At 49.1% G+C, this 12,587-nt stretch overlaps 4 protein-coding genes across 4 annotated transcripts; all 4 read left to right on the plus strand.

Moving 5' to 3' along the window:
• Positions 1 to 679: 679 nt before the first annotated feature.
• Positions 680 to 5,175, plus strand: DFL_007172 (uncharacterized protein; the record flags this gene model as incomplete). Its single annotated transcript, XM_067636712.1, has 4 exons — positions 680 to 839; positions 924 to 3,049; positions 3,111 to 3,224; positions 3,292 to 5,175. The coding sequence occupies 4 exons, from the start codon at positions 680 to 682 to the stop codon at positions 5,173 to 5,175; spliced, it is 4,284 nt and encodes a 1,427-aa protein (XP_067488301.1).
• Positions 5,176 to 5,925: 750 nt separating this feature from the next.
• On the plus strand, positions 5,926 to 6,956 carry DFL_007173 (uncharacterized protein; the record flags this gene model as incomplete). The annotated part of the gene is made up of 3 exons (XM_067636713.1): positions 5,926 to 5,932; positions 6,136 to 6,454; positions 6,884 to 6,956. 3 exons carry the CDS (start codon positions 5,926 to 5,928, stop codon positions 6,954 to 6,956), a joined length of 399 nt encoding a protein of 132 aa, XP_067488302.1.
• A 108-nt stretch (positions 6,957 to 7,064) lies between these two features.
• Positions 7,065 to 9,841, plus strand: DFL_007174 (uncharacterized protein; the record flags this gene model as incomplete). Its single annotated transcript, XM_067636714.1, has 4 exons — positions 7,065 to 7,272; positions 7,390 to 8,007; positions 8,070 to 8,275; positions 8,333 to 9,841. 4 exons carry the CDS (start codon positions 7,065 to 7,067, stop codon positions 9,839 to 9,841), a joined length of 2,541 nt encoding a protein of 846 aa, XP_067488303.1.
• Positions 9,842 to 10,565: 724 nt separating this feature from the next.
• DFL_007175 (uncharacterized protein) lies at positions 10,566 to 12,259 on the plus strand (the record flags this gene model as incomplete). The annotated part of the gene is made up of 4 exons (XM_067636715.1): positions 10,566 to 10,679; positions 10,761 to 11,310; positions 11,370 to 11,482; positions 11,558 to 12,259. The coding sequence occupies 4 exons, from the start codon at positions 10,566 to 10,568 to the stop codon at positions 12,257 to 12,259; spliced, it is 1,479 nt and encodes a 492-aa protein (XP_067488304.1).
• Between the last annotated feature and the right edge of the window lie 328 nt (positions 12,260 to 12,587).

A 12,587-nucleotide genomic window follows, 5' to 3' on the forward strand; every position in this document is an offset into this window, starting at 1 on the left:
AACCAACAACTGACAGAGGGGTCTAGCTGCTACTCCAACCAGGCTTCAGAATTAAATCGACATCCAACATTTCATCCTTCCTCGACCTTCCAATCGATAAACAAAACGAATCCTTTGGCAGGCCCGAGAAATATTAGAATCCCTTCCCTTCCCTCCTGCCTTCCTTATATCAACTCTTCTTAATTGATTTTCTTAAATTATTTGGCTCAAAAACGCTCTGCGCAACGTGAAAGTTACACACCTAGAGCCTCATTGCAAACCCCACGACCATCTTCCCATGTACTCAACTTTCCTTCCAGCTTCCAGTGCCTATCTTATAACTATTATTTAATCGACCCCCTATCCCTTGATATTCTCTACGTGGAACTCGTTACATCCATTTCCAGGATTGCAGAGGTAGCTTTAGTTACACTTTTGGCCCGCACCACCGCTGCATATCTCACACAAGGCTGACCGTCCAACACACAACATTTCAGCATTATCCGTGTGTATGCCACAGCGAAATAGTATATTTTGGGCTTCCAAATTTTTCCTTCTGATTTTCAGTCTTTTTGCAGGTGGAGGGGTTATCGGAATTATCATATTTACTATTCTTCCCGTTGCTTTTCCTCTCCGGAGGAAACCAGAGCATTCGACGAGACCGAAGATCTCTCCTCGAGAGACTAAAACAAAACACAAGATGCCGAAGGACCAGTACGATACCGACCTTTATATAGCATCCGATGATGACACTATTGAAGGAGCATATATTGTTGGAACAGGCGAGAATGAAGGAGAATTCTTGTTTCAATATCATCCAAGGGAAGGCGAACCGTCGACCATATCTGTCATTATAGTTGGTGAGTATTCCCTAAACCTTTTTTGTATACTCATATGGCACCCGAAGATATAATAATTCTGATAAATCCTCTTCGAAAAAATAGACCTTCCAAACTATCCATCTAGACACGAGGTCTTCATCTTTGGCTGCGGTGACGATGCAGCTTCTGTTGGAGAGAAGCTTAGTGACCTCCCCAGCTTAGCGGGAACATCCATCAAACAGATCATGACCAAGGTCGTACAGCATCTAAGAAACAAAGAAGCCGATGGGTCGAGGAAACGACCATTCGTTGTCAGTGACGACGACGTAAGTTTCAGAGGAGCTTCGCAGTCATCATCACCCCGCCACGCTAGAAAGACTGGCCGTCCATCGCATGACGACGACGATGGGGATGATTTGTATACGACAGGGTCGACGCTTGATAAAGGCAAGAAAGTTGCCTCTGGATCTCCGCTGGTTATTACTCCAACTAGTCCCTCACGGAAAATCATCACCGACCTGAGGTCCGCAAAAGATGCGGGTTTCAAAATGGGATATCACGGATCGTTGAAGGGTACTGGAGTTTGTTATGTGGTCATATCCTGCCGGTTATCGCGACTAGGCATTTCGGACAATGCTTTGGATGCATGGCATGTTGAGGCGAAGAGATACCTGAGTCTTATCATCGAATACCCAGCCGGATACGCCAACTTGGACGACCTTTGCGACGAAACGAAGAGGAGTCGTTCAGACCGAGCCAAGGCGAATATTCGAATGAGGGTCCGACAAAACGACCAGTATAAACCGACAAAAGCGCAATGCCAAGCTGCTTTTAAGAAGGCGGATCCAAATATGCCTTATATATTGCAGACGCTAGAGTTATTCCTGAACGAGAGACTGATAACTCTGCTTAAGAAGCGACTCGAGCTTGGTTTCACGTGGTTTGGAGCCGAAGAGTACTATTTCCTGGATAAGAAAAATGCAGCCACATCCGTCGAGGCGATGGAGGCGAAATATTGGCATGACGATACTCCTCCCAACGGGTTCTCACGGCTAGTAACGTCCGATCATTTTATGACCGCGACAAGCATCGATAAGCGCTCATTCCCGCTTATTGCAATGCAATTATTTCTCCGGCATTTTGCACGATATACAGACTTCTGCCTTGTCTGCCACCGTACGGTGGATACAGACGTTGAAGCTTTGGAGCCATATGTTTGCAGCACGCCGGCTTGTCTATCGAAATATCTTTCTTCGGACTTCGGTCCAGGGATTGAGAAAGATATTGTGGAACAACCATATGTCGTGGATCTGCTCGTTTCATTCTGCTATGCGGCGGCGAAACACCACAAGCTGAAAGATTTCCCAGATGCGCTCGATCTGAAGGTACCTTTTCCACCAGGAGGTGGAGGTTACACGGGTACCTTTGACTGGGCAAATAAGGATCTAACCTTAAGAATCAATGCCGCAACTCCCATTTCTCACCCGGTACAAGTTGGTACTTGGATGTCGATTACAGGCGTTGGAGCTGCCGGCGAGACCTTATGCTGTCGTGCGACGGATATGTCTCAATTCCCAACCATCAAAGTTTCAGATCCTATTTCCACAACAGCTCAAGCCAGCGCGCTGAAAATCGGAGCTGCGTACACCGGGGGATCCATTGCAACGGCTGGAAGTCACCAGGTTATGGTGTATATTTACAACCAGGACTTCGCAGGGTTCACCCCACAGCAGAAACAAGATGTTATTTGTTTGCTTCTTGATTCCCTGCCGTCTGTTCGAGAGATGAAGGACAGGCTGCGACAGGGACATCTCGCAAGCTGGGGAGATCGAATTTCACCTGCTGCATTGGGTGTCCTCAGATGGATTGTTGCATCAAACCGTGCTTGTATTGTTCAAGTCGATGGCCTGGAGACTGGCTCCAATGGAGTCTTTCCTGTCACTCAGACCGAGGATCGCGTATACGGTATGGGTAATTGGATGCAGTTCCGATTTGCTATGGGTGCGCCTGATAAAGAGCAAAAGTTCCAGACCGCGAGTTCCGATACTACTGGGAGGTTACGGCTCAAGTACCCGACTATGTTCGCATGGCATGGGAGCCCATTGATAAATTGGCATTCGATTATTCGGGAAGGGCTGAATTTCAACCAAACTTTGAATGGACGGGCGTATGGAAACGGATGTTATCATTCGTTGGATTTTAGAACAAGTCTGGGGTATACCGCTAATCGGTATGCTTCAGCCGCAGGGGTAAGTTTCTCGAAGTTTTAGGATTCTCTTGGTATTGGAGCTGATTAGGATTCCATTACAGAGCGACCAGTGGTCCAAGAGTGTGCTCAAAGTTTCGGGTGCAGTCGCATTGAATGAAATTGTCAATGCACCGAATGAATTCGTCAGCAAAAGTCCACATTTGGTGGTCGCTCAGGTGAGCCACGGGATTTAACGTTATCAAAAATGCGCATTTGGACGATAACAGCTAACGAATCATATAGCTCGATTGGATATGCACGAGATACTTGTTTGTCCAATGCGCTTTTAGCAGCCAGGGAACTGCGTCTTCGAAGAAGCCTAGCCAGGTCAAGCCGCAGGATCCATCCATGACCCCCAATGGCGAACAAGGCAAAATAATTATTCCCCAGCCGAAAGCGGCCAGAGCCCGGAAGGACGACCTGCTCGATGAGAATAAGAAGGGCAAGAAGAAAAGCGAACCGGCCTATACTCTTGTTACCATCGACGGTATTGAAGAACGAATACCCGTTGAAGAAGACCCCGCCAGCGACGCTACGAATGATTCCGATCTCGACATCTTTATCGAAGAGCATCTTCCAACTCCTGCCACCGTACCCGCTACTACTTCCGATCCGCTCGATATATCCGATTTGGATATAGCGATAGCATTGTCAATGGAAACGGCTAGTTCGTCGTCATCATCGTCGATGGCGCCACTGAGCGAGCAAAACCGCAGGAGGACCAGCCTTTTTTCTGGATTTGCGAATAAGGGTCGTGCGTCTAATGAGAATAGGCTGTCAATTGCAGGTAATTCGTCAACTTCAGCTTTCCCTGGATCTGGATCGAGCTCCGCAGCTCAGCCGCCATCATATGATGATATTCCGATAACTGCGACGCCCCCCAACTACACTCTAGTTACTGATACCAATGGGACAGGTTTCTTTACAAATCCTTTCGCGGCTGCCGGTTCGAATACTGCTGATGGGAGTGCTGACCCTCCAAGGTACGCGCTTCGAAGCACTGCCAGGAACGTTCCGGCGGCACCTTCCTCGGCAACCAGTGGCTCGGGCTCGATTAGCCGTGGAATAGGGTTGGCAGGTAGCTTCTTTAAGAGAGGCCTCAGTTTCGGAGCCCCTGTGAACAATGACCCGTGGAATAGTACCGCTCCCGCGGTACCGGTGTCTGATTCCGTCAATGGAGGACCGAAGGGGAAAGGGAAATACGTGGATTCAGGACCTGCTCCAGTAATCTCGGCGCCCTTCGCGGTGACGAGTTCTAACCCTATAGTGAATGGCGGAAACGCACAGCCTGATGGCTCTGTCGGCGTGAATAAAACAAATACAGAAAATGCTGTAAAGGCTTCCACCGTACCCACAGCGACGGCCCCTAATCCGATTCCCGTTAAAACAACCGCAGCTGTGACAACAAACGCAAAAGCTGTTACTATCCCAGCTGTGGCAGCCCCAGTAGTTGCACCTCCTGTTGTTGCGGCCCCCAAAGCGCCGGAACCTCCAAAGACAGATTTTGTCGCCGGACAGTTAGACTACAACAGCCTTCCGTTGATCGCTCAACCGACTTTTGCGACGCATCAGGCTACGAAACGTCTCCAAAGGGAGTACAAGAATCTGCTGAAGATCCAAGAGAGCACTCCGCTACACGAACTCGGGTGGTACACTAATCCTGACCATTTCGACAATGTGTATCAGTGGATCGTAGAGCTTCATTCGTTCGATTCCGAATTGCCACTTGCGAAGGATATGAAGTCACAAGGTGTCAAGAGTGTGGTTCTTGAACTTCGATTTGGCGCTAGTTTTCCTACCACACCGCCATTCGTCCGGGTTATTAAACCTAGATTCTTGCCGTTCATGAATGGTGGAGGGGGACATGTGACTATTGGCGGAGCTGTCTGTCTGGAGATGTTGACGGGTACAGGATGGGATAGTAAGACTACGATCGAGAGCGTTCTGTTAAATGTGAGGCTTGCAATGATGAGCACTGATCCGAAGCCGGCAAAGTTGGAGGCTGGCGGAGGTGGAGCGAGGTCGTATGGAGTTGCCGAGGCGGTATCGGCATATTTGAGAGCATGTAGGACCCACGGATGGACGGTACCGAAGGGGTTTGAGGAAATGGCGAAAGCGACTGCATGATGTCCTGCTTGTTCGTCCGTGTCTTCTTTCTTTCTTTCTTTCTTTCTTTCTTTCTTTCTTTCTTTCTTTCTTTCTTTCTTTCTTTCTTTCTTTCTTTCTTTCTTTCTTTCTTTCTTTCTTTCTTTTTAATAGCACTTTTTCCCTTTCCTTTTGCATCTGTGGACACCATGTCGGTTTTCTTTTGAGCCTTGCTTTCGGAGTTATTGATATTGCACGACAGAAGTACGGGCATGCACATGACACATCAAGGGCTGTGGTAGAATGTGGGAGAATTCCAAAGAATTGCAAGGTACTTTCTTTGGGATAGGAAGGGCAGTAAGAAGGATAATAGCATGCATGTGGATAGTGTCGTATAATTTATACTGTGGGGGAATGGAAGAATTCTAAACCATGTCGAAAAGAGACTGCTGTGGAGTGCTGTAGACCGCTTTGTGAGCGGGAATATGGGAGGTTGTTGCATTTTTTGCGTTGGCGGGAAGTTGACAAAGAATGGCTTCGAGTTTTGGAAGAAGATGAAAGACATGTCGACGTATAAACCTAGTTGGATAGGAGAGAGATATCCTGCCGTATTTATAATACCTGGACCGTGGGATCTTGATATGGGGTTAGGAGAGCTCGGGAGGGAAGAGGAGGATCTGAGGGTTTAAATTGTACATAGCAAAATGATAAGATTTAAAATTAATGATAAGAAAGAATAGCCTCGGGATGCTTTCTATATTCCTAGTCAGTACTCCGTACTTGGTGGCGATAATGCAAGGTACCGATGACCCGATTAAAACAATCATGATTTCGGGCTGGTCCGAGCGAGTGAAACGGCCCTTGCTTCTGTTAAATTAGGTATATTGGAGGTTAAACTGGCTTTTATGGTGGGAATCTCGACAGCCCTCCTCCTTCTTTCTCTTCTTCCTTTCTCTTAGATATCCATTCAGGAAACATCTAATACGATATCCCGACCCGCAGGTGGCTTGGTTCTACATAGTCTGAGTGCTCGCTTTGTGCGCTGTGTTGGATTGGACAAGGTTCTGGCCGGCTGTGTTGCGGAGCGCGTTGTCCTTCGCGCTGTTTGGTGCCTTGTCTATTCTCGTCCATCTTCCGCCTTCTCCCTCCAGCTTTCGACACCTAACCATCATCATATCATCACCATCACCGTGACCTTCACCAACTTCACCACCAACAGCCACCTCTCCACCGCTGTTCGGGCTAGATCTCTTTCGGTACCGCTTATCTACCATTCCTCCGGCACGCTTCCGAGGCTGCTTTCTCACTTGGCTCTCTCATTGTTGGTTTCCCTCTTTTCGCCCTCGTTCGCATACCTCTTCTATCATCAATTGCCCTTCTTAGTTACTTCCCTCTCTATAACTTGCCTTCTCACTTACCTTAGCCGTTCTATCAATACTTTCCATCTCTTTGCTTCGTGGATATACCGTATCTACTTTATTTCTTCCCATTTTTACTTTCTATTTGCGCCTTATTCATCCGTCCTCTTTGATCTACTTTCTCCCACCGCTTCAGTATGAAGATGCCCGTCCCCAGCACGTTTGCTGGGAAGCCTCCGTTTCTGCCGGCATCTTCTCTTGTTTTCCGCTCTCAATTCATTATTACCACCCCGCCCCAAGCTAATTCTCTTATTCCCATTCTTCTACATCCCCCTAATACTGTTCTGACCTACTTATTCTAAACAATCTTTCTCATAATGTTCTTTATCAAGGTCCGATCCTGCAGCCTGCAGCCAACGCCCCAGCCTTTTTTCCCCTGAACCGAGAATCTGCAACTCACGATAATCCTTGGAAGACCAACTTGGAAAGCATCCTAGCGCGACAATTCGAGCCAGTTAAATTCCGCTGATCCGCTCTCCCGTTGTCAACCCGTTGTTTTTTTCAGCCTTACCAATGTCTGCCCCGTATTACGGCAGCAATTCTCCGGAGGCGTTTCGCCATGACCCCAGAGGCGACCGCGATCGTAGAGCCTGGGGTGCTGGCGATCCACGTGATAGCTCTCGCGGAAGAATACCGTCTCACGAACTGCACGAGTCGAGCTATGGGAGACTAAGAGAAGATGACTACGCTGCCGATGGAGCCAGACGCCCAAGATCTCCAGGTTTGTACAGATACTGCTGCCTCGAATGGAAATTGGATATCATACCCCTTCCAATTGCGGAGAATCGCGGGTAGTAACGGTACCTTGTGACTAACTGTTGGGATCATGACCGATTAGGACGTCGTCGGCCGCCACCACGTTCGCGTTCTCCGCCGAATATTGATCGCTATACGCCGGGGAGCGGTGGTGGTCCACAGGGAAGATATGCTGGCGGTGCTGGAGCTGCTGGGGATGTGTACATTCCAGGACAAGGTCCTCAAGGATACGCTGGTGCTCCACCATTGGGTCGCAATGAGCCTGGCGGTGCCAACGGCGATCGATACATGCCGGCGAATATCAGTGGGCACGGTGCATATCCAGCCGCTGGCGGTGGGGGGAATGCCATGGCTCCAATCCTATTAGACCCTCACGGCTTCGATTACCTCGTTCCCTACACCTATTTCAACGAGTGGTGGAACGGCACGCCTGCATCTGCGCCTTCGAAGTCAAAGTATGCGACCGATGTGACTATGAAGGAAAAGTATGAGGCGTACAAGGATGGGCTGAACGGGAGGGTCGCGAAGCTGTTTGTGAAGAGCCATAAGGATGAGGAGTGGTTCAGGGAGAGATATGTTGAGGGAGAAGGAGACGAATGGAGGGCCAAGACTCTGGAGTGGAGGAAGGGACAATGGAAGATTTGGGCGGATGAATTGAAGTCTGGGAGATGGGACAATTGGCTGGCCGATGCCAAAGAAGGTGAGTTCGGAAGGACCGTTGGACTGTGATATGAGCTGTGATGCTAATTGGAATGGACGTAGGTGTTAAAGTTAACATCACAGCTCAGCCTAACGGCAAGAGTGAGTCAAACGGAAGCAAAGAGGATGATCCGATGGAGGAACCGAGTGAGGATGTCCTTCCGGCGGTATCTTCTGGAACCGGCGCCCTTCGGGATGATTCTCTTGACCGCCCGGCATTGCTGATCAAAACCGTCTCCCCTACCGTGAAGAGACAAAATTTGGAGAAGGTGCGTAGGCCCCATCCTCTCTTTCGTGGTATGCCGCTAATGCGTCTTTCGGAATAGCTTGCTATGACCGTTCAAGGCTTCCAGTACCTCTCACTCGGAGATCCGAATCCGAATAAGAAGTTCCATCGTATCGGGTGGATCCTCATCGACCCGTCAAGTGTTAGTGAGGACTCTGTGGAAAAGGCGGCGGCACTCCTCAACGAAGAACGCATTCATGACGAAGAGAAAGGCGATTTCGTGGTTCACGTGGGAGTTCATAACCCTCCGAAAGTTCTCACTCGAAAGATGCTGCACGACATCATGAGCGTTCCGGAGGAAATCATCAGTGAGGTTGACCGTGTCCGAGCCGTCGTGTTGAAATTGGAGCAGGCGATGAACAATAACATGGATGAAGATATGATGTTGGATGAAAATGGCGATTTGGCAGGTTACAGAGGGTGGGATTTGATTCTCGCTAAGGTTGATGAGATCATGGCGAGGAGAATGGCGGAGAAGGCAGCTAACGAACCGGAAGAGGAACCCGAGGACGGCGAGGCTGAAGATGATCTGCCCTCCGATGAGGAGTTGGAGCGGGCCAAACGCACTATTGACATCGCAGTCGAGTACCTCCGCCGGGTCTTCTCCTTCTGCTACTACTGTTTCACCGAGGCGGATTCGATTCACGAGTTGGTCCGCAGGTGCCCGGGAGGACACATTCGACGGCCGTTGCCAGCCAATACCGACGGCACAGCTAAACAACTCCATCCCGGCTCGGAGAAATGGGTCAAGAATCTCAGGGACAGGATTACATTGTTCCTAACACCGGACTCGATCGATACCAGGAAATTGGGGGCGCAAGATCCGGAGACCGCATTCAACGAGGAAACCAACAAGTTCATCAAGCAAGAAGATGAGGGGAAATTTCGTTGCCGTGTTAAGGATTGCACCAAGCTCTTCAAGTCGGAAGAGTTCGTTCGCAAACACATGACCAAGCGTCACCCGGAGTTTGTCGGTGGCATCGAGCAGGAGATTAAGCTTCTGAATGCCTATGTGATGGATCCTTTCCACATCACTGCACCTAAGCCAGAGGGTGGTGTCTCGGGCGGTAGCGGGATTGGGCTGCCCCCCAGGCCTGGTGGGGGGTTGGACAACAGGGGTGTGATGGGACCCTACCCGTATCCGGCGGGACAGTATCCCGATCCTTATATCGGTGGGTTGGGACCCACTCCTGCCGGAGTCGATAGGTATATTCCCGGAATGGGAGGACGCCCCGGGTCACCGAATAGAGGCGGTGGGGTTGGACCACAGAGACGGCGCGGTGGAATGCAAGGAAATTCTAGACCATCACCCTACCCGAGACCTGGCGGTCGAGATACGAGGGACAGATCGGAAAGGGAGAGGGAACGTGAGGGGCGATTCCAGGCTGCCATGGCGGCCGGTGGTGGAGTTTCTGCGAACGGCACACCTAGCGCAGGTGCTACTCCCGGAAAGGACGATCCCGGAGCTGCCGGACGAAGTCTGAAGAGTTATATGGATTTGGATGCCTCCGCTGGGAAGGAATCGAAAGTTGAAGAGTTGGATTACTAGAAATTTAGACGATAAGAAAGGGGGACAAGCATACGGAAGAAGGTGATAATTATTGGCAAGATTGAATTAAGTGGATAGGAGCGGAGGAAGCATCATTTTTCTATTATTTTATTTTGGTTTTTACTTGTCCTTTCTTGGTTTTGCTCTTCTGTTGTCTTTGTTTTCCTACAATTCATCTGATCGTGAAGGTGGATTTCGTTGGTGCTTTTCCATTGCTTGCTTGCTCGCTCGTGCTTTAGCTTTGAACATGGACTCTCGGTCTGATCTCCACTCAGGCCCAGCCTTTCTTCTCCTTGTAATATTCCGGGCTCTTTCTTTTGATAAAACAAAACAATACAAATGTACTTTTACTAAAAAAAAAAATTGCTGCAGTCCCAGATACCTAATTACCGTTGACCATAGATTGGTAGACGTTGGAGTGGTAGTCTTAGGAGTGTTGTATTATGAGGGCATAATCAGGCGGTTTAACTTGCGGCCACGTTTAAGGTGTTCGGCCTCACTCAATGACCTACACCAACTACAACCGCTCCCATCATCATCTTCATCTTCTGGTGATGCCCTCGTTCACGACAATGCAATAGACGCTTTCCAACCTGTTTTTTCATGCCCTACTATTTTGCTTTTAGTCTTCTTTTCTATTTGATACCCTTCTGATTTGTTCTTCTTTCTTGCCTTAACTTCGGCGCCCTTTGAATATTGATACGATATCATATCATTCGCCAAGATGGTCCGGTTATCGTCTACGGCGGGTGCAACAGCACTGCTGACCCTCGCGCTGCGATTTCACACCACAGGTGCCATGTTTAGTGTCCATGAGGATCTGCTGGCGTATCCGCAGGTACGTGTCGTGGTTTATCTTTTTTTGAGAATAGTTATTATAATTAGCTGACATGATGTCACACGATATGATATATATTAGTACGAAGTACGGTTCCCGGATAGCCAGGACTCCTATGTCACCGAAGAGGAAGCCGATCGCAAGATCGCATCCATGTCGTTACGAAATTTACAACAAGCGCCTACGCCTTCCGTGCCTCCTTCTACCGATCCTACCGATAATGCTGCATCGGATGGAGACGATGGCTCTGGTTCTCTTGCTGTTCAGGATAAGAATTCCGGCGGCGGCGATAGCGGGGCGTTCTCCCACCGTGCTTCGGATGATATAGTCTACGAAGCCATGATGATGGGTAACCGCCGCTACCTCTGTTCCATCCCCGTCGTCCAACCGCCCCCAAAACTCAACGCCACCGAAAGGCGTAAAAACAAATCGGAAGAAGATAAAGAACTCGCGCGAGCAACAGTCTCCGGAACGGAATTATTGAGAGGAATGGAAGGGACGTGTTTATATTTTATTTCGGGTTGGTGGTCTTATAGTTTTTGCTACAACGATCATATCAAGCAGTTTCACCAGCTACCGCCTGCGAACGGGGTCCCCGCGTTACCCCCCGTTGAGGACCCGCATGCTGCCAGTTATATTTTGGGGAGGGCGGCGGTGCCGGATAGAGATGCTAAGCCGGATCTGCCGAAGGATGGGGGGTGATGGAGATGGCGGCGAATGGGGAGTTGAAGTATTTGGTGCAAAAGTTGGCGGGGGGGACGTTGTGTGATATTACGGGGAAGGAGAGGAGGATCGAGTTGCAGGTGAGATAGAATATATTTTAAGCTCGTGAGTATTTTCGTGGGACGTTAGGAAGGCTAATCGGATGGTGGGAACAGTATCATTGTTCGCCACATGCGTCGCAAGATAGGATTGGGTTTATTAAGGAGGTCACGACATGTTGCTACCTTATGGTGATCTATACGCCACGGCTGTGCAGCGATGCTGCTTTCCAGCCTCCTACCGAAAGTAGAGCGAATCAAATCGAGTGTTTGGAGGTTATGAACGAAGAAAGGATCAAAGAATATCGAGCTGAGAAGGAAAGGCAGGAGAAGAAACTGCAGGCTTTATTGGAGATTGTAGGAAACGAAGCCGAACAAGAGTTGCTGGGGAAGTTACCGAGCGGTACCGGGGGTCTGGGGCAGAAACAATTTGTTGCGAAGCCGAATTACAAGGTTAGGACCAAAGGACAAAAGAAAGGGAAGGAAGGGGAGAATGCGGATGGGACTTATATTGTTACCGGAAACGATGGAAGGGAACAGATGGTTATGGTCCAAGAGATGGAATTGGATGCTGATATGCTGAAGAACTTACCGGAGGGGGTTGAGATTGTTGATATCGAGGCGCTTGCGAGGTTGGCGGAGGCGGCGCAGGGGCGGGCTGGTGCGGGGAGACCGATCGAGATCGATGCGGGGATGATGAAGAGGATTCAGGAGGAGGGGAAGAAGCATAAGCATCAGAGGGAGAAGAAGAGCGAGGACGATAAGAAAAAGGAGGGGAATGGTGGGAAGAAAGACGGGGAGGGGCATGATGAGCTATAATACCTCCTTCTTTTCTTTACTTTCATCGAGGCGCCGGTTGATTAAATTGCGACTTTTGATTCGACTTTACCTTTGAAGTCTTTGGTAGTTAGATGATGATATCGATATTCGATGCTTGTACTCTAAGTGGCCGCCCCTGTAACATATTATATTGTATTCCACAAAAGCGACTCTTTTTATCTCTTCTCCCTTTCTACCTCCTATCCTTTTATTTTATTTCTATTTCTGTTTTTATTTTTCATGCCATGATGTCTTCTATAACCTCGACCATCAGATGTTAAGGATAAACCACCACAACCTCGGGATATAAACAATCGCAGTTCGGGCG

This window comes from Arthrobotrys flagrans (genome assembly GCF_004000055.1).
Source record: "Arthrobotrys flagrans strain CBS H-5679 chromosome Unknown unitig_8, whole genome shotgun sequence".
In the NCBI taxonomy this organism is placed as follows: domain Eukaryota; kingdom Fungi; phylum Ascomycota; class Orbiliomycetes; order Orbiliales; family Orbiliaceae; genus Arthrobotrys; species Arthrobotrys flagrans.